This window comes from Hyperolius riggenbachi, chromosome 2, assembly GCF_040937935.1.
Source record: "Hyperolius riggenbachi isolate aHypRig1 chromosome 2, aHypRig1.pri, whole genome shotgun sequence".
Taxonomy (NCBI): Eukaryota; Metazoa; Chordata; class Amphibia; order Anura; family Hyperoliidae; genus Hyperolius; species Hyperolius riggenbachi.
In genome coordinates, this window is record NC_090647.1 from 106348379 (window position 1) to 106373355 (window position 24977).

The 24977-nt window shown below is 44.0% G+C and overlaps 1 protein-coding gene across 5 annotated transcripts; it reads left to right on the forward strand.

Moving 5' to 3' along the window:
* The first annotated feature begins 1552 nt into the window (after positions 1-1552).
* NFE2 (nuclear factor, erythroid 2) lies at positions 1553-24760 on the forward strand. 5 transcript variants are annotated; one of them, XM_068265071.1, is made up of 4 exons: positions 1553-2077; positions 13674-13744; positions 15458-15624; positions 23193-24760. In XM_068265071.1, exons 3-4 carry the CDS (start codon positions 15559-15561, stop codon positions 24237-24239), a joined length of 1113 nt encoding a protein of 370 aa, XP_068121172.1. In that variant the 5' UTR covers positions 1553-2077; positions 13674-13744; positions 15458-15558; the 3' UTR covers positions 24240-24760. The 5 variants fall into 5 exon arrangements, with proteins under 5 accessions (XP_068121172.1, XP_068121175.1, XP_068121171.1 ...); XM_068265074.1 differs by having other exon boundaries at positions 15537-15624; XM_068265073.1 differs by lacking the exon at positions 13674-13744 and having other exon boundaries at positions 1556-1655; positions 1931-2077.
* Positions 24761-24977: the final 217 nt, after the last annotated feature.

A 24977-nucleotide genomic window follows, 5' to 3' on the forward strand; every position in this document is an offset into this window, starting at 1 on the left:
GGGCATTGCAGTAGTCAAGGCTGGAAATTATGAGGGCATGGATGAGAAGTTTGGTGGTGGCAGAGGTCAAGAAAGGGCGGATCTTGCAGATGTTATGGAGGTGGAAGTTGCAGGAATTTGTGAGGTTTTGGATGTGAGGAGTGAAAGAGAGTGCGGAGTCCGGGGTGCCACCGAGACAGCGGGCTTGAGAGGTAGGGGGAATGGTAGTGTGGTTAACAGTGACATGCACCTCTGAGAGGTTCAGAGATGACTGGGGTGGGAAGATCATAAATTCTGTTTTGTCCAGATTTAGTTTCAGGAACCCAGCGGACATCCAGGAGGAGATGGCTGATAGGCAGGAGGATACCTTGTCCATGGTAGTGGTGGATAGGTCAGGGATGTGGAGATAGATCTGGGTGTCATCTGCATACAGATGATAGTTAAAACCCATGGAGGAGATAACTTTGCCAATGGAGGATATGTATAGGGAGAACAGTAGAGGGCCAAGGACCGAGTCTTGGGGGGACTCCCGCCGAGAGGTGGTTGGGGGTGGATGAGGACTCATTGAAGGAGGTCGTGAAGGAGCGGTTGTAGAGGTAGGATGAGAGCCAGGCCAGGGTGAGGTCGTGAATGCCCATGGACTGGAGGGACTGGAGGAGTAGGGGATGGTCCACTGTGTCAAAAGCTGCTGGAAGGTCAAGGAGGAGGATAATGGAGTATTTGCCTTTACCTTTAGCTAAGGCAAGGTCATTGACCACTTTGTTAATAGCTGCTTCGGTTGAGTGGGCAGGCCGAAACCCAGAATGCCTTAAACAGAAGAAAATACGCCTTCTGGAGTGGCCCAGTCAGAGTCCTGACCTCAACCCGATTGAGATGCTGTGGCATGAGCACAAGAAAGTAATTTACACCAGACATCCCAAGAATATTGGTGAACTGAAACAGTTTTGGAAAGAGGAATGGTCAATAATTACTCCTGGCCTTTGTGCACATCTGACCTGCAACTACAGGAAACATTTGGTTGAAGTTATTGTTGCAAAAGGAGGTGCAACCAGTTATTAAATCCAAGGGGTTCACATACTTTTTCCACCTGCACTGTGAATGTTTACATGGCGTGTTCAATAAAAATATGGAAACATTTAATTATTTGTGTGGTATTAGTTTAAGCAGACTGTGATAGTTTATTGTTATGACTTTGATGAAGATTGGATCACATTTTATGACCGATTTGTGCAGAAATCCATATAATTCCAAAGGGTTCACATACTTTTTATTGCTACTGCATACTGTTCTTTGACCCACTTAATAACTTTTTCTTGCACACTGTAAATTTTAAAAAATATAATTAAGAATACAATAATATTGTGTATGGTGCGTACCTGTAATATAAGAGCTTTTCTTTACAGAAACAGTAAGCCACATGAACATATGAAGAAATGTGAGCACATTTTTATCTGGCTGAAACAACTGTCCCTAATCTTTACTTAGGGACCTCAGTGCCTGTGGAGGAGGGAGTAGTGATCAGAAGGGTGTGGAGTAATAAGGGTGGAGAGAGGATGCCCCTGTTGCAGGCTTGTGGTTTTACATGCTAATACAACCAGCAAAGGTTCACATAGGACTATAAACAGGGAACACTTCTGGTGATCCGGCCATTGCCCTGCAATGAGGGGACCAGAGAGGTAAGAGAGGGAATATTAAATCTAGACCTTCTTAGATGACTGGTGGGTGAAAGTCTGATATAGACAGTGAAAGGGGAAGCAGGTGGTAGAGTGAGAGAGGCTAATCATTTTAAGAACACGAAAATGAGAAGAACACAAAATTGAAAGAAAGTAAACTGATCTGGGAAGAGGACCTTAATAGGAGGAAATTAATGGAAGCCAGGGCTTAAATGGTACAGATAGTTAATTAAGAGAAGCTGCAGAAGAAGATCTTAACTGCTTTTAACTTTACAAAGGATGAAAAGTATACATGGAACCCCTACAGAATAATCTCAATACAACTTTTAATGAACTTTCAAAGACCAAGACGGCTGACTGGCAAAGGAGCCATGTGAATGGAGACAATCATTGGCATGTCCACATCTGACCACTGCAACAACCAGGTAAGATCATCTCCTAGGAGAAAAAGCAAATTGGATTAGGCCCCATAGATGTTATCTTGGGAAAACGAATGCTTGCTGATGGATCCTACCTGAGTGGTGATAATGAATGTTTGGGATGCATGCTCACACCCGTAGACATACAAACTTTGGATTGATTCGGACTATCTTGTTGCGAAAAAAATTGTAAAATGTAAAATACATGTAAACACAAACTAATAAGAAGTATGTTTCTTCTAGAGTAAAATGACCTATAAATTACTTTTGTCCTAATTTGCTGTCACAGTAGGTAGTAATTATCTGACAGATCTGACAAGTTTTGGACTAGTTCATCTCCTCATGGGGGATTCTCAGGGTTTTTGTTTATTTTCAAAATCACTTACTAAATGGCACTTGCACAGTCCAACTCTGCAAATAGTGTGCAAACAGATCGAGGGGCAGTCTGTATCTTTGTACAGATCTTTTCTAGGTCCATATGCAGTCAACTTTTTCCCCAAACATTTCTCCTAAGTGATATGTTCACATCTTGGCCCATATGCAATTACTTTTTTCCCCCTGAGTTATCTCCTAGGAGGTAATCTTCATCTTCTCTCTAAATTAACTTTTCACAATTTTACAAATGAAAAAGTTCCCAAAATTTGGTGAAAAGCAACTATCAAAATTATTTTGAGTATTTTCTTGCTTGTTGGTGACTTAGAAGGCATTTTATGACAAAGTGTGAAAATATCACCTAGGAGAAAACTCAGGAGAAAAAGTGATTTGCATATGGGCCCTTGTCACTAAAATGCCTTTTAAACCACCTAGAAACAAGAAAATACTCAAAATAATTTTGATACCGCTTTTTTGCCTACTTTGTGGTACTTTTCCATTTGCAAAGTGCTGAAAAGTATGTCCTAGGAGAAAACATATTAAATTCACTTTTTCCTGAGTTTTCTCCTAGGTGATATTTTTACACTTCTCAATAAATTGCCTTTTAAGCCACCAGAAAGGTAAAAAAAATACTTAAAATACTTTTGAATAGTATTCTTTTACCTACTTTTTGGTACTTTGTCAGTTGCAAAGTGATGAGAAGTTATTTTAAAGAATAAAGTTTCCCTGCATTGGAGTATCGGAATCCACCATCTACACTGTTATTTTAAAGAAAAGAGGAAAAATTATCTCCTAGGAAAAAAACTCAGGAAAAAAAGTGAATTGAATAAGGGCCAAAGACCACTTTTTCTCCTGAGTTTTCTCCCAGAAGATTATTTTTTGATTTTCTCGAAAAATATATTTTTAGCACTCTGCAGTACTAAAAAGTAAGTAAAAATAAGTAACATCAAACTTATTTTGAGTAAGGTTTGAAAATCTCTCTTTGGAGAAAACTCAGGAGAAAAGGTTATGGGCCAGAGGCAGAGAATAGAGAATGCATGTACAGACATCAAACTGTTACTTGAAAAAACAGAGTCATTGTAGGTGACAGATGACTAGCAATGAGGGGGTTACCATGCTTACAAACAATGATACAACCCTTGTAGTTAAAGAAAACCTGTAACTTTAAAAATTTCTCCTGGTGGGTAATCACCTCGGTAGGGGGAAGCCACCGAATCCCCCGTCCTCCTGTGTCCCACGGTGGTCTCGCTGTGCCCCTCCAAATAGAGGGGATGTTAATATTTACCTTCCCAGCGCAGTCGCAGTATCGGCTCTCCACTCGGAGATAGGCGGAAATAGCCAATCAAGACAAGACAAGACAAGACAAGACAAGACAAGACAAATAACATTTATATTGCGCTTTTCTCCTTGCGGACTCAAAGCGCCAGAGCAGAGCACCAGCCACTAGGGCGCGCTCTATTGGCAGTAGCAGTGTAAGGGAGACTTGCCAAAGGTCTCCTACTGAATTAGTGCTGGCTTACTGAACAGGCAGAGCCGAGATTCGAACCCTGGTCTCCTGTGTCAGAGGCAGAGCCCTTAACCATTACACCATCAGCCATCTGCAATCACTGTCGGCCCGCTCTATTGCGCAGGCGCAAGTCTTCTGCGCCTGCATAGGTACACACCTTCAATTATAATTGGACAATCACTTACCAGTTTAGCACCTCCATAAGAGTTTACTTACAGAATCTGCTCCTTGTATTCAAAATCTGTTGACCATCGTACTACACGGGGGTGGTAAAATTGGCCAATCAAATGGCTGCATGAAGTGAATTCTGGCTGTAATGGCATTTGTCAAATATGCTTGGATAAAATGAACACATAAACAAATTGGCTTCCTATATCAAACTGCTAAAAAATAAATAGCTGGGAAATGCTGCATAAAATAATCTGCACTACACAGTATATATATGTATATAGTAGTATATTCAATAGCTTTTATTACATTTAATGTCAGTGACCAGTTCCTAGGTATTTGCAATGAGTAATCTATCCATAACGTCCATGTATAACCAATCACCAAACTGCTTTGTGAAGGTCCACCCACTTTCCCATCAGTCGTTTCATTGGCTGATAAGCCTAGTAGCAACGTGACTTTCAGTGCATCTCAGTACCACAGCAGTCAGCACATTTTCCTAAGGCTGGATTCACAGCGGTCAGTTGCATTATGCATGAGTTGTAATGCGTTCAAATGTGTATGAACTTCAATGGAGACTGAACATAGACTTTAATGCAAAGCCTGCATGCAGCGAGTTAGAATAATACGATCAGTTACAATGCAGTACTGTGAACAGCCCCATTGAATTGTATGGGCAGTGAAATGACATGCAGAATTATTCTGCAACTAGTAGACCTAAGCCCGTTTAAAAACGGGCTCTAGGTCTGTGTTTCTGGGCGCACTCGCGCACGCCACCCGCCGCGCACGCGCCTGCCACCCGCCGTGGTGGGATTGCTTAAAAGGCAGAGGTATGAGAGACCAAATATGCCATGGTCAACAAATGTAGCTCATAACCACTCCTCCTCCCACCTTCCCTTTTTTAAAAGTAATATTTCAGTATATTTAAAAAAAAAGAAAAAAAAAAAAAGAAGAAGAAGAATCGCTTAACACAGGTTGAAAAAAAAATGTCTTGAATTCTTAGTCAAAATCCCATACACACAGAAATCTTAGTATATTTATACTGTGTATAATATCTAGGCATATTAGGTCATTTCACTTTGTTGTATCAAATAATATAAAGTATTGTAGACCTGTTCTGCTGTTTACTAAATTAACACAAAAAATATAGTTATACCTACTTAGCATTTTCTTTGTTAAGACATGATCTAGACATGCAATTATTAGCCAAGTGTTCTCTTTCACCATTTTCCTAGAAAGTTATGCAATAACTGAAACCTTTGTATTCAGTACACAGACAGCATTTCTGTTCAGGCATCTCTGCCTTTTAAACAGTGTCATTATACAGCAGCATTGTTGTGTGTAAGCACATGGGATCCAATCAGAAATGAATATGCAGCACAAATTTAGAAGTGGTGCCAAGATGAAAAAAACATATACCACCCTAGAATAAACAATAAAAATATTTGCAAAACTGGACATTACTGGACCACGCATTGAAGTGGTCATAATGGCACAGTGGATTGCATTCTTGTGTTACTGGGGTACCCAGTTTAAATCTGGGAAAAGAGAACATGATCTGTATGAAGTTTGTATGTTGTCCTGTGTTTGCGTAGGTCTTTATCAGGCAATCTGGTTTCATCCCACATGCTAAAAACATACTGATAAGTTAATTGATTTCACTGACTATAGAAAGCTGATTAGTCAGTGGTTATTTTCAGGCCCGGATTTACCTCATAGGAGCCTATAGGCACAGATGCCCTGGCACCTTAGACTCCGCCCTACATGAACCTACAAACTCTCGCTGCACCACACCACAAGTGTGCAGGCTGTCCCAGCTGTCACTTCTCCCTTACTTCCCTTGCCTGTCATAGGTGGGTACAGGTGCCCCTAAGTATTACTTAGCCAGAAGTAACCTCAATTTTAAATAGTTAATGGTGCCCCAAAATATTAGGTAGCTATAGGATCCTCAATATTAAGTAGCTAGAGGTGCCGCTGGCTGACTGAAGGGAGTCCTCATTAGTGGAATGCTGAGAGTACTCTGCATAGGGAAGGAGAGGGAGGCGCTCAAGGAGGAGAGAGAGACGCCTTTCCATCATCAGGCGCCTGTAGGCACGTGCCTACAGTGCCTTATGGTAAATCTAGCCCTGCGCACACTAATGATTGCGCTTTAAAGTAAGCCCAAATTTAGAAAATTAACTTGAACAAATTACTTCCAGACAAAAGTCTGTGAATTTGCCTTTGAGTTTGCAGTGTGAATAAGTGAAACCAGCTTTTCTTTGCTAGTGGTAATATTTCCACATAACTCTTTGTGGTAAACTGACAAATTAGTAGCGCAGTGAAGCAAAGCTGTACTACATTCAGTTATGTGGTAACCTGACCTCAAGAAAATGTACAGGCATTGAAGCCATTGGTTCGCCATCCAGATGTTTTATGTTGCTTGTTTGTGCAGACACAAAACTCTTTTCCTCCCAGAAACTTACTTTCTAGTGTCCTGGCTGCAGGCACACAAGCCCACAGATGCAATGGGGCACAGTCTTAGATTATAACCATTTACACAGATTTGGATTGTGGTAGGAAACCAGAACATCTACAGGAAACCCATTCAGACATAGCAGAGACATAAAACCTGTAGTCAGTTTAATGACTGCCTATTTGGTCAGTGTGTCTTCTGAGTGTCTGACTCCTTTCTGAGCTTGAGTTATTTATGCTTTAAAGCGGAACTGTAGATAGGTATCAAGCACACTGTTTCACTTACCTGGGGCTTCTGCAAGCCCCCAGCAGCCGTCCTGTCCCTCGCCGGTCCTCCACGAGCCTCCGTTCTCCCGCCGTGCTCCGTTCCTTGACTTGTAAGGCCAGCGCAGCCCTGCCAAGCGGATATTTTCTTCGCAAGGATATGCGTGGCCAGAGCCGCGCAGGCGCAGTTGCCCGGCGGCGAAACCGAAAGTAGCTGGCGGCGGGAGAACGACGGCTCGTGGAGGACTGGTGAGGGACAGGGCGGCTGCTGGGGGCTTGCAGAATCCCCAGGTAAGTGAAACAGTGTGATACCTATCTACAGTTCCGCTTTAAAGCAAACCTGTGAGTTTAATGGTGGAAGGGACGGTTCTAGACTTTTTGCCACCTGAAGCAATACAATGTGAGGACGCCTAAACCCTCAATGTGTGTGTGCAAAGTTGGACCAGAGACAGAGATGCATTAAGGTGTAATGAGGCCCTAGGCAAGTAACGACTTTGGGCCCACTCTTGATGGCCACCTGGCTCTTTGGGTAAGATTTGTTAGGGGCTAGCATAAATTGGGCCTCTAGACTCTCTACAGGCCCTAGGCACCTGCCTACGTTGCCTTGTGGATGATCCGGCTCTGACTGGAGAGGAGAAACACACTGGGCTGTGCATCGCTTCCTCCAAAACAGGATCTCCTCCCTGCTGCTCGCAGCATCCCAGCTCTGATCACCCGAAAGCCGGGCATGTGCTGCAACGGCGCCGCATCACTCACTCTGCTCTCAGCAGACTAGCGATAGGATCACCAGCCACACGTAAAGTCCTGTTTCCTCTCTGACTACAGTAGTGCCTCATGTGACCCGGCAGCATGTAACAGGTGACATGAGGCACCGCTGTAGCCATGGATACAGGACGATGCACAGGTGGATGGAGATCCCATCCCTGGAATCCTGAGAGCAGGTGCGTTAAGCGGCATTGTGCAGCTAAGGAGGGGAAGACGGGGAGTGCGAGGAGAGGGACATTTGGGGAGGGGAACCGCCTCTTGCTGCCCCGAAGCCAGTGATCCGCGTTGCTTCATGGAAGAACCACCCAAAAATGGAGACAAACGATAGATACTTACCTCAGTAAAGGGGAGCCTATGGATACCCCAGAGGCTTCCCACAACCTCCTGCAGACCAGCACTTCTCTGGGACCCTCTGAAAGCTTGATGCGCCTGGGCACAGCTATCGCGTAGCCACAGTAAGCTCCTAGCAGTGGGAGCGCGGCAAGGGAGCACGCACAGCCGGACTGCGCCTGTGCCGACTGGCCCTGACCGGACGACTTACCAGGGCCAGTTGTGGATGAACCAGAGGGCGACTGAGGACCACGAAGGCTGGAGGGGGCTGGAGGAAGCCCCAGGTATGTATATTTTTTCTTTCAATCCCCATCTCATGCTCCCAGCACGCAAATAAATACTGAAAATACTGTAATTTTGGTATTACTTCCTTACCCACTTTTTAGTACTTTAGTAAGTTAATAGGTGATGAAAAGTTATTTCCGTGGAGAGGTACTTTTTGAGTTAATAAGATAAGTGAGATAATTCATGGAGTTTTGTGTTTCATCCACCATATTACTATTATTTAATGCAGGTACGGTATATAGCTTTTACTTAATTTGTTCTGTCACGTCCTTGCTGGTGTAGGTTCCCAGAGGTGTTGCAATTGCTTTAGTAAAATGGTCAGTGTGAAATTAGGAAAGGAGATGGAGTAATAAGGAGACGTGAGACGTCTATTGCAAGACAAAAACAGAGCAAAGTGAAATAACACAAGAAAGGTCAGTTTTGTAAAGTGCAGACAGTCAAGCTTATGTAATATAATAATTCAGTGGCCAGAAAAATTACAATGTGGCAAGCACAGCAGCCTATAGCATCTTTCAACCAGAATCAACTTTAGAGCAGTTTAAAATAAGAGAAATTAAAAAATGTAATTTATTAGGGATACATTATTATATACAATGGGCCCGATTCATCAAGCTGCCCATTGTATGCCGCCCACTGAAGTATAGAGGGTGGCATTGCAGGAAGTCAGGCGGTGAGTGGTGGAACGCAAGGAAGGAAGGTAATGGCTTCCCCGTTCGCTGCATAACCATTACATTTGCGCAAATAGCTGTAGGGGGAGTGGGGACCCAGGTGGGGGACCCCCCCTCCCCGCCATTGTGCCCGCTGCCCCTCTTCCTGGCTGCTACCCCCTCCAGTTCAGCGCCCCCCTCCACCCATGGCCAGGGCTGGGGATCCGGTTTTAAAAATGCAAACAGATCTGAAACGTATGCTGTAAAAGGGCAGCACAGATCCGTTTGCGTTCCGTTTTTAGAAAACTGGATCCCGGACCGCGGATTGCGTTCTGCAACTGCATCTAGTGTGGCCCGACCCTTATTGGTATTGTGACAAAGTGGAAGCAATTGGGAACAACAGCAGCTCAGCCATAAAGTGGTGGCCACATCAAATTACAGAGTGGGGTCATGCATACTGAGGAGCACATCAGTAGACTAGTCTAAACTGCCTAGTGAATTGAGGCCATTGTGCAGAAGTTGCCGACTTTCGGCAGAGTCAATAGGTACAGACCTTCAAACTTAATATGGCCTTATTTCAAGAACAAGTGCATCAAGATCTTCAAGCAATAGTTTTCCATGGCCGAGAGGCTACATCCAAGCCTTGCATTGAGGGCAGTTTCTAGGATAAATTGAACCCAGGGCAAGGGTGTAAAAATTGCGCCCCCTTACCCCCCACCCTGTGGACTTGTGAATCCTTACTCTTTAGGGACAGTCACACAGCCACAGGTCACAAGTAGATCTGCCTACTTACTAGTGACCAGCCGCTCATCCAGGAGGAAGCAAGAACCAGGAAAACACACAGGCGAAGAAAGCCCGGAAAGCCAACTCCTCCATGAGCGCTGATCACTGGCAGCCTGCAGTACCGCTACAGGAAATCAGGTGTCATCACGCGGTGGTGACGTGATGATGACTTGACGTCGGACGCAGACAGCCCAGTTGGAATCAAGGAAGGTGATCGCGCTGGTAATCATCTTTCTTCTTCCATTTGGCTGCACTGCGCTTCATCAGCTCATTAGTGGTTATGTCCTTGTGCCTGCGCCCCCCTTCTTCTACTTGCTGGTCTGCACCCAGGGTAGTCGCCCTGCCCGCACTGTCCAAGAAACGGCCCTGCTTACATCACTAAGTGCAATGCATCAGATGCAGTGGTGTAAAGCATGCTGCCACTGGACTTTAGAGCAGTGGAGAAGTGCTCTCTAGAGCAGGGTTTCCCAACCATGTCCTCAAGTACCACCAACAGAACATGTTTTTCAGAAAACCACAAACATTAACAGGTGAGGTAATTAGTGTCTCAGCAGAACTGATTAACTACCTCTGTGGATTTCCACAAAACATGCACTGTAGGTGGTGCTTGAGTACAGGGTTGGGAAGCCCTGCTCTAGAGGGATGCATCACACTTCTCCATCTGGTAATCCAATGAACGAGTCTGGGTTTGAGGGATGCCAGGGGACAGTACTTTTTGTACTAAGTTTAATGTTTGGTGGAGGGGTAATTATAGTGTGGAGTTGTTTTTTCAGGGGTTGGGCATGGCCCCTTAGTTCCAGTGAACAACTACGAATGATTTAGGATACAAGGACAATTTCATGATCCCAACTTTGTGTGAACAGTTTAGGGGTGGCCCCTTCTTGTTCCCACATGACTTTGTACAGTGGCGTAGCTATGGAGCTCGGGGCCCCGGTGCGAGTTTTACATTGGGCCCCCCTAGCAATCTATACGTAACAATTGATACGGCGCAACAAAACCTGCCAAGGTCATGTACAGTGTCAGAGGTGTAAGAAGGGGATGGGGAACAGCTTGATAATGATTACTATCATTCAAAGCATCTATAGAGGTGATTACCAGCACCGGACCAATAAACAGCTTATACTTTGGTTTAGGAAGGGCCCCATGGGGCCCCTCTGGCCCAAGGGCCCCGATGCGGTCGCTACCTCTGCAACCCCTATTGCTACGCCCCTGACTTTGTACCATAAAGACATGAATAATTGAGTTTGGTGTGAAGGAACATGACTGGCCTGCATAGAGCCCTGACCTCAAACATACTGAGACAGAATCAACAGTTGTAACAGAATCAAATGCATAACAGTCTGTTTGGAAAGGAAAATTTATTGTAGGGGTTGTCTCAACCAAAGTCCTTAAAGTAAACCGAGCACCACAGAAATGTTTTATTTAAATATGAAACCCTTTGTAAGGGAGGTTCTTAACTAAGTGTGCCGTTGGGGGAAGCATCATTACTTACTGTAACTAATACCTACTTGGTGCTGTTCCTCTGGTCCCCTTGTCCATATGGGATGTGCCATCTATACCACCCGATTGACTGCAACTGCGTTTTATAACTTCCCGGTAGCATTGTGCATGCAAGTCACTATAATGCATGCCGGTAGATGTAGTCCGTGGATGGGAATACATCTCTGTACTCTCATGTATGGACTATATCTCCTGGCATGTATTCAAATGCTATGAATCTTAAAGGGTAGGAGATGCCCCAAGTGTTAAAAGTATTAAAAAGAAATGTAAGCCAATAGGCACTTATACCAGACTAATAGACATGACAGGGTGGGGGAATAGGAGTGTCATGGTGTGACATTATCAGATGTGGCACTGGGGGTTGCAAAAAGGCTGGTGTTGTTTTCCACTAAACCCACCTCCAGTATTTGTGTACAGAGGGAGGCATAGCTCAGGGAATGGAAGACTCAGAATGACAGGTGAAGAGAGGGGAGAACAGAAAATTCTGCTAGGTGAGTATAGGTGGCTGGAGGTTGCATTCATCTGCTTGGTTTGGGGAGGGGGGGAACGAGGAAGTCTAAGGGAAAATAAAAGAAAATAAAAATGGCCTTGGGCTTATTTTTATTATAATAGGTTTAATATTTACTTTATTTTTTTTTTCGCCTAAGCACACTAAAGACATAAAACATATCCTTAAAAGGGTGCTCAATCTTTGGCTCATTGCACCCTTTGGCACTTTAATCGGTCTGAGGAAGCGGCCATGGTCTCGTGAAATGCGTTGGCAGTGCATAATAAAATTAATTTTTCACATGAATTGTCATCATTGAGAAAAGCCACTTCATCCCTTTCCCTTTAACTGTTTTTAATGAATTAAAATGCTCTAAACATTCCCTTTAAAACCTGTACATTTGTACATCTTTGACTACTGTGTATTTCAGAATGAAAATAACAGCCTTCTTTTGTTTGGATCTAAAAACAAGGATGTTTGCTTCTTCTAAATAACTTCCCATATAAAAAAACAAATATTTTTCACCTTTTAGAATTCTTGAATCATACTAATTGTACCTATTATTATTATTATTATTTATATAGCAATTACATCATTCACAGCTCTGGACAGAGTATATTGTCTTGCCACTAATTATCCCTTAGAATCCCTACCATAGTCATATGTCTGTATATTTCATGAAGTGTATATATTGTAGTCTAGGGCCAATTGGGGGGGGGGGGCAATTATCTGTATGTTTTTGGGATGCGGGTGGAAAGGAAATCTGAGTGCTCAGAGAGAGGAAACCCACACAGACACAGGGAGAACATACAAGCTCCATGTAGATAGTACCTTGGCTGGGATTCGAACTGATAACCATTATACACCTGTTCCTGATAGTGATAAAGGGGTGTGTGTAATATATTGCTGAAGCTAAAGCCCTCCATTGCTGTACCTGTTTGAATGCATGTTGTGTAATATAGTCCATTGGAGCTCTGCACTTCTTTGCAGCTAAATCAACTCAGGTGCAGCCTTCTGTATTTGGAAGCGCTGCCTACACTCTCTTCTCTATGTAAAATGTTCTAAGTATACTTGTGGTAGCCTGCATCCAATCTGCATTCAAATTTTAGATTAGGGACTAGTACATAAATTTGCACTTAATTTGCATAATTTTGCATCTGATTTGGATTCAAGGCATGTATTTAGCCGCTGGGGGTCTGTACACGCCCCTTGATGGTTTATAAGCCAGTTGCAGCCTGTGAGCGCTGTCATTTTTGTTTGTCTGTATTGCATGTAATGTATTGCATTCTGCTCTACTCATTGTGCGATTTTACGCATGCCATTCTGCTCAAAATATACAAATTCAGTTTAGTCTATAGAAGTCACCTTCTTTGTAAAAATGAAATGCCGTAGCATGTGAAGCTACGTGCTCCCTGCAGACAGAGACTAGAGCAGCTTATATGTCCCGATAACATGGCAAGTGTTATCTGTTCTGTGCAGCACATACAAAGGAAGGGAGGGAAGCGTCACCGGCTACAAAAGGGAAACTAGGAACACAACCATCTTTTTAAGCGCATTACCAAAACCATCAAAACTCTGACAGTGTTATTAGCACAGCAACCTTTATTCTTCACACGTCTTCATACTTTAAAAGAAAATTCCTCCTTCGTTGAAAGAAAAACAAACCCTTCATTTCAGTTTATACATTTCAAAGATTATTGACAAGCATATTTCAGCCTACTTACAAAACATAAAAAACTGGCCTTCTCCGACTGTACAGCTACACAGCAGAAAAGTGTGCATTAGGCTCCTGTCACACCTTATGCAATACAATCGAATTATCGGATCACATACAATTCGCTAATAGCAACAAGGACACCTGTGTGTGTAAATTGTACAATGGTGTTCCCACTAGTGCGGTACGATTCTGTGCAATCAACAAACTGTATGCTGTAATTATGGAGTGATGCCTTTTAGCCCTGTTTAATAAGACTTTGTAATTGCACCAAAATAAAGTGCAAGTGCACAGGAAAATTGATTGTGTTCTTTCTGTGCATTTTACAGTTTGTAAAGCAGGAGTTTTATTCTTTGAAAGGATACCCAAGGTGACATGTGACACGATGAGATAGACATGGGTATGTACAGTGCCTAGCACACAAATAACTATGCTGTGTTCCTTTTTTCTTTCTCTGTCTGAAAAGAGTTAAATATCAGGTATGTGAGTGGCTGACTCAGTCCTGACTCAGACAGGAAGTGACTACAGTATGACCCTCACTGATAAATTCCAACTATAAAACACTTTCCTAGCAGAAAATGGCTTCTGAGAGCAGGAAAGAGAAAAAAGGGGTCAATAGTTCATATATTTTAGCTCTGGCATACTTCAAGGAATATGTCATTGAGCAAAAACAATAAAACAGTTAAAACTTAAAAAGTAAATTTAAACATAAAATAAAACTGTGGAATATCTTAACAAGTCATTTTTAGGAGAAGGAGGATAGATACAATCGTTTATTTCATTAGTTTATTTTTGCCTCCGGTGTCCTTTAATTGTACGCTTGTCTGTTGTTTAAGCAACATATTATTTGAATGTACAAAATAACTAAATAGGTTTCATGCAAAAACAGCAGATGTGCGGCACTCTCTGTATTAAACCCACTTAAAGAGACTCTGAAGCGAGTCTCAATTCTCTTTTTTAACCTATATTAATGTTAAGCCCCATAAGCACAGCTAAACCGCCGCTATCCCGCGGCAAAACGAGGGGTTAATACCCCCCAAATCCCTTCTCCTACCTCCGGGGAGCACTTCCTGCTTGAGGCGGAGCTACAGCCATAAGCTCTGCCTCAAGCGCGTCAATCCCCGCTGATCGCCACCTCTCCCCCGCCCCTCTCATCTGCCTTCACAGAGACGGGCGAGGAGAGGCGGAGATTCGCCGGCAGATTGACCTACAGCTCATAGCTCTGCCTCCAGGAAGTGCAAAATCCACGACCAAGAAAGTTGTGGATTTTGCTGAGGGGGATTTGGGGGGTATTAACCCCTCGTTTTGCAGCGGGATAGCAGCGGTTTAGCTGTGCTTATGGGGCTTAACATTAATACAGGTTAGAAAAGAGAACTGATACTCGCTTCAGAGTCTCTTTAAGGACCACAGGCTTACACCCCCCTAGTGACCAGGCTATTTTTTACTAATTGGTGCTCTGCAGCTATAATGGATCGCTGCAGAGCCATACAATTGAGCACACAAATGAATATTTTCCCCTTTTCTGCCCACCAACAGAGATTTCTGTTGGTGGGCTCTGATCGCTGCTGCAGGCTTTTGGTTTTGTTTTATTAATTTAATTGTCATTTTTTAAAAATAAATTTTACTATTTTTTTTTCTACAATGTAAATAGACGGTTTTGCCATCTAACAGTCTTCTAGCGACTTGTAGACTGATGACGGAGCGGAGCTCATTCAAGCAAGGATGCGCGCGCGATCATAAGCTGTCACTCTCTTCTACTTATAGCTCATAGATCAATGCTTTTATGCATGCAAATAAGGTCAAAGAGTCAAACAGCAGTCAAATTCAGCCCTGGCTCTCCTGAACAGTAAACAGCAGCCAAATCAGTGATCACTTGTATCTGTCTGGACATCCAGGGTTTGAAAGAGACAGGGTCAGTGATCACATGACCACAAAGATTCTTGATAAAAGAGACATTTATTTTTTGCACATTCATCATCATAATATATGCTCCTACTGTGTGCATGAGAATGTGTTAGTGTGTGTATGTGGAGGGAGTGAAAAAGCATTATTTAAAAATCTACTTTGAGAAAATAACTAAACATATTTAATGTTTCTCATTTTAAATTTATAGAGTACATTGAATGGAAATATTGTAAGCTCTCCTGGCTGTTTACCCTTACAATGCTATATGTATTGTATGTATGATCCAGATCTGGAATACACCTGTCATAAATGGGAGAACACTGCACCCAAGGAACAATGGATCTAACTTGGCAAGAGATCTTGTGTGAGCTACAGGTAAGCGTTACCGTAAGTTAATGAGAGATACTTCATGAGAAACATTTTAGGTGGCCCAATTTTAGGTGACACATTTTTCATATTTGATTCAGCTCTTCTTAAAAAATTCCCTTAGGAAAAGACAGTCACACGACCCCAAGATTTGTGCACAAAGTATAGAACAGACAGCACAGAGCAATCACCTGACTTCCTGCTCCCTTTAGTGAGGTACAAGGAAGAAGTGGGAGGGGTGTGTTCACAGGAAAGGTGTGGAGGGTGACCCCTCCCAGCTCCTCTCTGATTACTTCCTCTGGGTGATAATGGAATGGAGGAGGAGTTTAGTTCAGCCAACTACTGCTGTTTAATCCAGTTGAAGCGGACCCAAACCAAACTGTAACGATTGAGGAACTTTCTCCGTGAGCAGCGCACAATGCGTGCGCTGATACGGCGGAAATCCTCCACAAGCGTATAATTGCAGGCACCCAGCAAAAGGTGCTACGCACCTATAGAGGGGAATTCCTGTCGGCAGATGGCGCTGGGGAGTGCAGAGGAACCAATCCTCTGTACCTCCACAAATGCCAGACAGGAATTGTACGAAGCGCAGAACGCAATCGCAAGAGAAGCGATTGCGAATGAGAACGAGCAAAGGGACAGATTGTATGTGTGTGCGCCAATCTAGTCGCCACCCCGCGACCGCGCACACACAACAGCAGATACGAAACAGAAACGCAACCGCAAGAAAGGCGATTGCCAGAAGTGACACAAGGCAGATCAGAACAGAATACGAGGATAGCAAAGGCACAGCAAATCATACAATGAGGAGATGCAGAAAATAACAAACGCTAGCTAACCGCGAACACCGCACTCATTCGCAACAGTGCACGCGGTTATGCGCGGTCTCCACGTGATAAGCACAATAGAGACAAGCACGCCTAACTAACCATCGACAGACAAACATGAAACAGAGGACGCGAGCGCTTGCTTAACGGTTACCTCACCGAGCCTCCAGCAAGCGTTCGTAGCAGACAAGACAGACACACGAAAACAGGGACAAGCGAGAGATAGGATCCACAGCACTAGCGAAAGTGGCTAGCGCAATCCAGGTACAGAGTAGCAGAACAGAAGGATCCACAGCACTAGAGGAAAGTGGCTAGCACGATCCCAGGAGACAGAACAGAAGGATCCACAGCGCTAGCGAAAGTGGCTAGCGCGATCCAGGTACAGAGTAGCAGAACAGAAGGATCCACAGCACTAGCGGAAAGTGGCTAGCGCGATCCAAGGAGACAGAACAGAAGAGATAGCTGGTAGCAACCGCTGCACCAGCTATACTCCAAGAACAGAGATCAGAACGATTTCCTGTCGACCACCGTTGGGACTGGACAATCGCAACCGACAAACAAAACAGATAAACAATCCCAACTGCACTAGGGAACCTGCCTAGCACAGTTTCCAGGAATTACTCTAAGCTGATCTTCAAACAAAGAGCATGGCTGACACTCTCCAGAGTGTTTCACAGGAAGACTCCTTATGACCAGCCAAGCATTGTGGGAAAGACATAGTACTTATAGTACACGCCTCCAATGAATGTGGCCAGGCAATTTGCATGACAATGTATGCAAATTCCTCTGCAAGCACAAGCTGCAAAACTGACAGAAGCTCTTCTTTCCAGAGTCCTGCAGCATGCAAACCTAAACAATGGTTAAAAAACTGCCTGCCTGCACAGGCAGCCGAGCAGATCATCACAGTACCCCCCCCCCCCCCCTCCAGGGTCGAATTCCAGACGACCCTCAAAACTGCTATTAGCAAAAGACTCCAACCGAAGACTCATGAAGGTCGGGACAGCCCAACAAGGTCCAATTCCAGAGTCAGTCCACCCGAAACCGACCTCATCGGAAACAGAAGCCACCGAAACATGCCCATCAGTACTACAAGTCTCAGCGTAACACCCATCAGGACTGTGGATACCAGAGAAGAAGCCATCGACACCCTCCAGACAATACCCACCACCCTCCAAGGAGCGTCCGAACATACCGAATCTGCCACAAAACCTGTTCGAAGTGTCCCTTACAACACAAAAGCCACCGTTGATCTTATCCAGGGTACCAAGCAAAATTTCTCCCGGAATCTCCCAGAACCTTTTGAAGCTCCACAGAGATCCCAAGAGGGCAGAACAATCACCAGGCTCACATGGAGAACTATCAAGAACCCCTATGGAACCAATGACAATTCCAGACTCAGAATTACGAGGACACCCATCAAGATCAAGACTTTCAGGGACCACTTCTGGGCATGCAAGCAGGCAGGCTAAATCAGAACATGTCTCCACCGAGGAAGCATCTGAGTACGCTGGTAACCGAGGCACACTTGGGCTTTCTGGGTCACAGAGCACACTGGGGTACACCAGCACAGGAGAAACCTCAGGACATGTCGGGGAACTGCCAACCTCAGAGTCCGGCACGACAAGACCAAAACCAGTACCGGGCAGAGAATCATCATGAGTGGAGGTCACAGGTACTGGCCTTTCAAAAGAAGACTCGGACATAAATTCAGAATTTTCTGTGACTGTAATATCATCATTGACTACATATGAGTGAAGCTCCACCAGAGCTGCAAAGGTAGTCAGCACAACAGCAATGCCTACTGAAGTGGGCAACACCTCAGAAGGACTTGGGGGGCAGGAGACATCTCCTACAAGTTCTGCTCCCTTTGGGAGGAACTCGGAGACCTCCAGAACATCAAACAAGACCTCAGGAACATCATTTTCCAGGTTTTCTAAGAAGGATTCTGAACTATCCAAGTTACAGGGCAAAACTGGAACTTTATTTTAAGGACAGGGCAGATGTCCCAGGAATGGTTCCACTATAACCTGAGACTGAACTTCATCATAATTAGCGGGATGTACAGGAATATTTACTGGAACACACACTGACTCCCTAACTTCATTCTCACTGTACCCAGAATTCTGTGTGCCAGTCAAACTAGCTTGTAACTCCAAAACTGCAGAAAAACAGGTGAGTATAATGGCAATACCTAGACGAGCCTCTATGGACACTGCGGGGGATTCTAAGCAAGGCCACATTGACTCATCCAGAGTACAGGGTGCAGAATCAGAACTTCCCTCAGAGCAAGAAAGGGTCTCACAAACGTCAGTGTGAAAGGAAAACATGTTTTCATTCATGGTACAGGGCAGGTTCAGAGAAAACGTCTCTGAATAAGGCAAAGAAGGTTCAGCATCAGATTAGCAAAACCGAAGCGCTGTCTCACTCTTAGATTCGGCTAACAATGTCGAATCTGAGGAATCAGAACGCAAAACCTGCGAATCAAAATTCACTTTAGGTTGTGAAACTGATGCTTCCATAGCGCAAACCTCCGCGATCTACGGAGCAGACTGCAAGGCATCTAGGATCGAAACACTGGAGCAACTGTCATCAGGCAACGGGTCCTTACAGGTGTGAACAGGGTGAGACAGAGACTCATTTTCAGAAGAAATAGTGACATCAACAGGATAAACTTTATTAGGCATATTAATTTTACTTTTGACGCTGCTTAGTCGAGAAATTTTCCCCATAGCAGGGTCACAGACGGAAGATCTCAGAGATCTGTTACTAAATGACAAAGGATCCCACACATCCTTGAGGAAACCGGCAGACTCATGCTGATCACAATCTGCAGGAACATCCGAGAAACAGGCATCAGATCGCACAGATTCAAACTGCACACTGTCAGGAGCGAATCCTTCAGGATTCGCACAGGAATCAACCACAGCGGCACACTCATTCATTTCAGATTGCACAAAGTCAAGACTCACATGCTTTACCCCAGAAAGGCAGGAACAATCATCCGAGAACGATGTCTTTTTATTGGAATCAATTGGTTGGTGTGTGTGCAACTCATCCAAAATGGTTTGCCATACATAGATCACCAGATCCACATCATCCTTGTCACATTCATCAGAATCAATCAGAAGGTATATAGAATCGAGACAAGCATTCAAGACATCTTCGCTTTTTGCGATGTAAAAATCGCAAAAGGCTTTCCAATCAAAATCGAATTCCTCCAGCAAGGCCCCAACATCCCAGGAAGCAAATGGGGGTTCAAACAGGCCAGTATCCAGAAAATCTCCATATGGGTGGAGATCAGGGACAAGAACAGATTTTTTAACTGCTTTAATATAGTGTGCGATCCTACCTATAGCAGGATCCACATAAGCTTTGGATTGGGGCAAAAAAGCCGGAGACGGAACAACATCATTATAAACATCAATAGGGAGTGTTTTATTCTGATGCTTGCGTTTTTTAGTTTTTCTCTTTTTAGCCACTTTGCATGTCTGCTGTTTAAAACCTGAAGTGGCAACCGACACATTGAACTGATTGTCATACTGAAAAGTTTTGCATGGAAGGGAAAAATCAGCTGACTTATCAGCAGCTACACATTTAATCAGAGCAGGTGGTAAGCCAGGCAGTTTAAACCAGTGAGAGAATATCACTGCAAGAAACTGATACAGATTATTATTCCAAGAATTGGTTTTTAGCACAGCAACTGATATATTTCAGATCTGACAAAATATTGTCAGAACTGGAAGGGATCACTGTCAGAAGAAAATGGTGAGCTTCTAAGAGGAACTGATGGCAAGGTAACTATTTAATGTTCATTTGAAGTTACCTCATGTGTTTATTTTAAATATTTTTACTCAGCACAGGTTCTATTTATCTGCTTAATTAGTCTATTAGCAGCTGTGATAAGAATCCCCGACTGGCTCAGTCTAGGTTTGACCTGGAATCATTATAGCTGAGTCACTCTTCTGTGGAGTCTTTTCAAGCCCAAGCCTGCCACCTCCTGGCTCAGATTTCCTGCTTTGCATACTGAGAGCTGTGATGACATGGGAGGGGCTGCTGCTGCTGAGAGAGAATCTCTGAAACAGACAAGTGTGGCTTCAATATGATCTGTGTGCTCTCAGCATAGATAATGATGATGACTGCAGTTTCATTCCTATGAGAGACACTTCTTACAGGCAGCTGCACATCATACCAAAATGAAAGCACACAGATGAAAGGCTGCAACAGCCTTTCTCATATAGCTTAGATAGCAGCCTAGTCTCATATAGCCTAGACCAGAGGTTCTCAACGTGTGGTACACGTACCCCAGGGGGTACTTCTGATGGTTCCAGGGGGTACTCTGGCTTGATATACTTAACCGAGAATAAAAAATGTAGAGTTTTAGAAAATTATATATCTTATTTAAACAACACCAAATTAGTATTTTAGCTAATTAAAAGCAATAGTAAATACTTGGAAATGGTTTAGAACCAATTATCATGTACTAGGATTAAATATATATTTGTCAAGGGGTACTTGTGATAATGTTTACTATGCTAGGGGGTACTTGGGGAGTACAGGGTTTCTAAAGGGGTACATACCAATAAAATGTTGAGAAACACTGGCCTAGACAGCACATCCAGAACAACTCATAACCCGGAAGCAGAAGGGATATGAGCCGGCGGCCATATTTGATTTTTTCTGGAGCAATAATGGATAAAAAACACTAAAAAGGCACACCAGAGCGGCGAAATTATCAGGTAGAGCATTTATTCTTAACAAGCTATCGACTGATATGTTTATTTTGTATGAAACGTTCATCTCTGGTTCCCTTTAAGCAGTAGCTGAAACTTGCACAGTAAGTTAGCAGTGCAGCCCAGCCAGCCAAAAGAAATGAATAATGTAAATAAATGGTTTATGTGTACTGCATTTTACACAACATATATTAAAAAGCACCCCAGCCTGAATCTGTACTCTAAAATTCTTACAATAAAAAGCATACCATTCTATTCATTATGTTCTCCTGGGCCCCTCTTTGCTGTTTCTGCCACTCCCTGCTGCACTCCTGGCTTGTAATTGCAGTTTTTATCCAGTGTTTACAAACAAAAGACAGAGCAAGAGATACGGTGAAAGTAAACTTAGTGTGTGAGTCATACAGAGTGTGCAGGGGGCCTGGAGAGGGTGTGTATAGCTTCTGCCAATGACAAGCAGTGCAGCACATTCCGCACATTCCAGCCTAAGCCGACAGACCCGACAGAGGAGAGAAGATTAGATCATATAACAGAGATAATACAGCCACTGTGCAAATAGGAAAGGCTGCAGTTAGACAGAGCACATTAGAACAGGTATAGGAACTTATAGGATAGCAGAAATAAGGATGAAAATTTTGTTACAGAGTCTCTTTAAGCTGAAAATCAAGTGGAAAATTGCTAGGAGTGGGTGCTCTTTTTATCCATATCTATGGAGGTGAGTGATGTTGCTCAGGTGTCTAGGGTACCAGGGGCGTAGCAATAGCCATAGCAGCTGCTATGGGGCCCTGGTGTATAGGGGCCCCTGGTGGTTCTTAATGTACTCACCATTTACTTTTTTGTGGTCCTTACCCTCACATTTGTCTCAGTACCCATTGACTATATGCAGGGTACATTGCATAAGAATGTAAATTGCCCAATAAACTCATATCATATGGCAGGGGCAAGTGGTATTGCTTAAGAGTGTCTACATCTGAGGGCCCCATGAAAGTTTTGCTATGGGGTCCCATAATCTCTAGCTACACCACTGCTGGGTACCCTGTGAAAAGTTTGCTGGTCAAATACAAATTGCCTTTAAACCCTTATGCCCATAAGCCCAGAATGCTTTCCTATGTCATCACCAACTGAGGGTGGATGCAGTTAGAAAGATGACAGACATACTGCTGTGCTTTTCAAATCACTTGTGTTTTTTAATCACAAGGTCTTTTGAAAAATAATGAAAATCGTGGAGACCTGTATACACTGGTGCGATGCGCTTTTTATATTCTCATGAAGGCTTATGATTTAAAAATCGCATGCGATTTGAAAAACGCAGCGCAAGCGCAGCAGTGTGTACAGGCCCTATTTTTGTAGTGTTATTGGGCTCAATTCACTAAGCTTAACTCCTGTCTTTAATAACTCTTCAGAGCTGTTTTACAGTTATCACAATTATATCACCATGGTGATAACTGTAAAACAGCTCAGAAGAGTTATTAAAGCCAATGGGTACCGGTTAAAAAAAGAAAAAGTCAGATACTCACCTAAGGAGAGGGAAGGCTCGGTCCTAATGAGCCTTCCCTCTCCTCTCCCGGTGCCCTCGGTGCTGCGCTGGCTCCCCCGTTCGCGTCCGCCGCCGCAGGGACTTCGGAGGTCTTCGGGAGCACTCAAGCTTCCGAAGACGGGCCGCTCCATACTACGTACGCGCGAGCGCGTCATAGAGGGCGCTCGCGCATGCGTAGTATGGAGCGGTCGCGTCATCGGGAGCCCGAGTGCTCCCGAAGGCTTCCGAAAGGTCCCTTCGGCATGCGGAAGTGGCAGTATTTGACCGAACTGGTCGAATACTGCCACGGGGGATCCTGCACGGGACCGGGCACCGGGAGAGGAGCCCAGATGCTTCTTTGCTGCTCCTAAACTGTCATTCTTTAGCACACTCGGAAGAAAGGGGTAGTATGTAAACAAAGTTCAATAAGAACGGAAATCTAACAGTTATATTGCCCTCACATTAGAGGAAGACTAGTTTTAACATTCAATATTTTGTCTTATTTAGGGCCTGGACATGCATCCAAATTCTACATATGGTAATCCTGATTATGTATGTCAGCAACCCACAGTACCTCTTTTTGGATGTGGCCCTGCCAGTTACCCAAGAGATGGTACAGTACCCAATGGAAGCCAAAGCATGCAAAATTACAATCGACTTTACCTGGACCCAATTTCTCCTCAAGCTCAGCAAGTGCCAAATCTCACTTTGATTCCTGGATATGGCCCTATGTCCTACACAGAAATGCCAACATCTAACATTACTCAGATCTGTGGAATAAATCACTATCCCTCAAAACGGGTACCTGCAAGCGGAATCGATGCCCCGGACCATATTCCTATGCCAGCAGCTTGTCCAAGTGGCATCAGCGCCCTGCAGCAGCCCTGCAAAGGTCAAGAGGATTTTGAATCGGATTCTGGTTTATCTCTGAACTTTAGTGATGGTGAGTCGATCGAAATTGAGAACATAGATACACACAGGTTGCAGTCAGAATATACGGAGATTGTTCCACCCCACGCCTATCAAGGCCAGTATCCTTTGACAGCAAACATGGTGCAGTCTCTCGGGGAACAGAACTTTTGTGAGGTCCAACCCTACGTTGTGTCTCGAACACTAGACCTAGTCTGCAGCAGAGATGAGCGTAGAGCAGTTGCCCTGCAAATCCCTTTCCCCACTGAGAGAATTGTCAACCTACCAGTGGAGGATTTCAACGAGCTCCTGTCTCGCTACACGTTAACAGAACCACAGCTGGCCTTGGTCAGAGACATTCGTAGACGTGGCAAGAATAAGGTAGCTGCTCAGAACTGTCGTAAACGCAAGATGGAGAACATTGCAGTCTTGGAAAAAGAAATAGGACTGTTGAGAGCAGAGCGAGAAGGGTTGTGCAGAGAGCGAGAGGAGGTAGAGAGGATTATGGGAGAGGTGAAAGACAATCTGAAGGCACTTCAACAAGAAGTATACCACATTTTACAAAATCAGGGTGGACAACTCTACCAAGAGGATCTGTTGTGCAGACAGACACTGGATGCTAATACCTCCTTCACTGCAAATTAGAAACTTGGTTGATTAATCATATTAAAGCTTAATTTCGATTAATTGATTAAGTAATGTAACTGAAAATCATGGGACTTTGATGGGGGCTTCTCCCACTTTCCTACTTTCTTACCTCTGCCCACAAGGTGATATCCACAGCCATCCCTATTAAGGCAAATCACTGATGGGGCTCCCCCCCACATTCATACTCTCTTACCTCACCCCACATGGTGGTCCCCACAACCAGGGAGTCATACATGTATGACTGGAGTCATACAACAAATGAGGCCTCCATGACTCCTCCATGCCATAACAAGTGTGGCCTCAACACCTAGCCTAATTTGGGGGGAATGAGAGTAAGAATTTGTCTCCACCCTCCTTCACACGTGTGGACCCCCAGCTCGCCCAGTAGTTATGCCTCTGCAGTAATGGCAGGAATGATTGCTACAAACAATCTGTGCATTAATGTAAACATGTATCAGTGTATGAACATACATATATCTTTGCAGGTAACTTGTGTTTACTAAAAGATTCTCTTAAAACTGTTTTCTTTCTGTGTTATTAACGATGAGTAAATGTGATATTTAAAGCGGATCAGAGAACCCAGCAAGCTCATGGTGAACCAGAACTCCCAAGCTGACACATCATTGCATGCCAGCAGTTCTGGAGGTGTGTTTAGCTTTCAGGGACATCAAAGAGATGATTTGCATATTCAACAGTTATTCACTGGGAGACAGGGCCGGCCCTAGACTTTTTGCC

What these genes read in the sequence shown, in the direction of transcription:
- NFE2 (XM_068265071.1), top strand. Translation starts at nt 15,559, where the DNA reads ATGGGAGAACACTGCACCCAAGGAACAATGGATCTAACTTGGCAAGAG. An exon ending in AGATCTTGTGTGAGCTACAG is followed by an intron (nt 15,625 to 23,192) that starts GTAAGCGTTACC and finishes TGTCTTATTTAG; the next exon opens with GGCCTGGACATGCATCCAAA.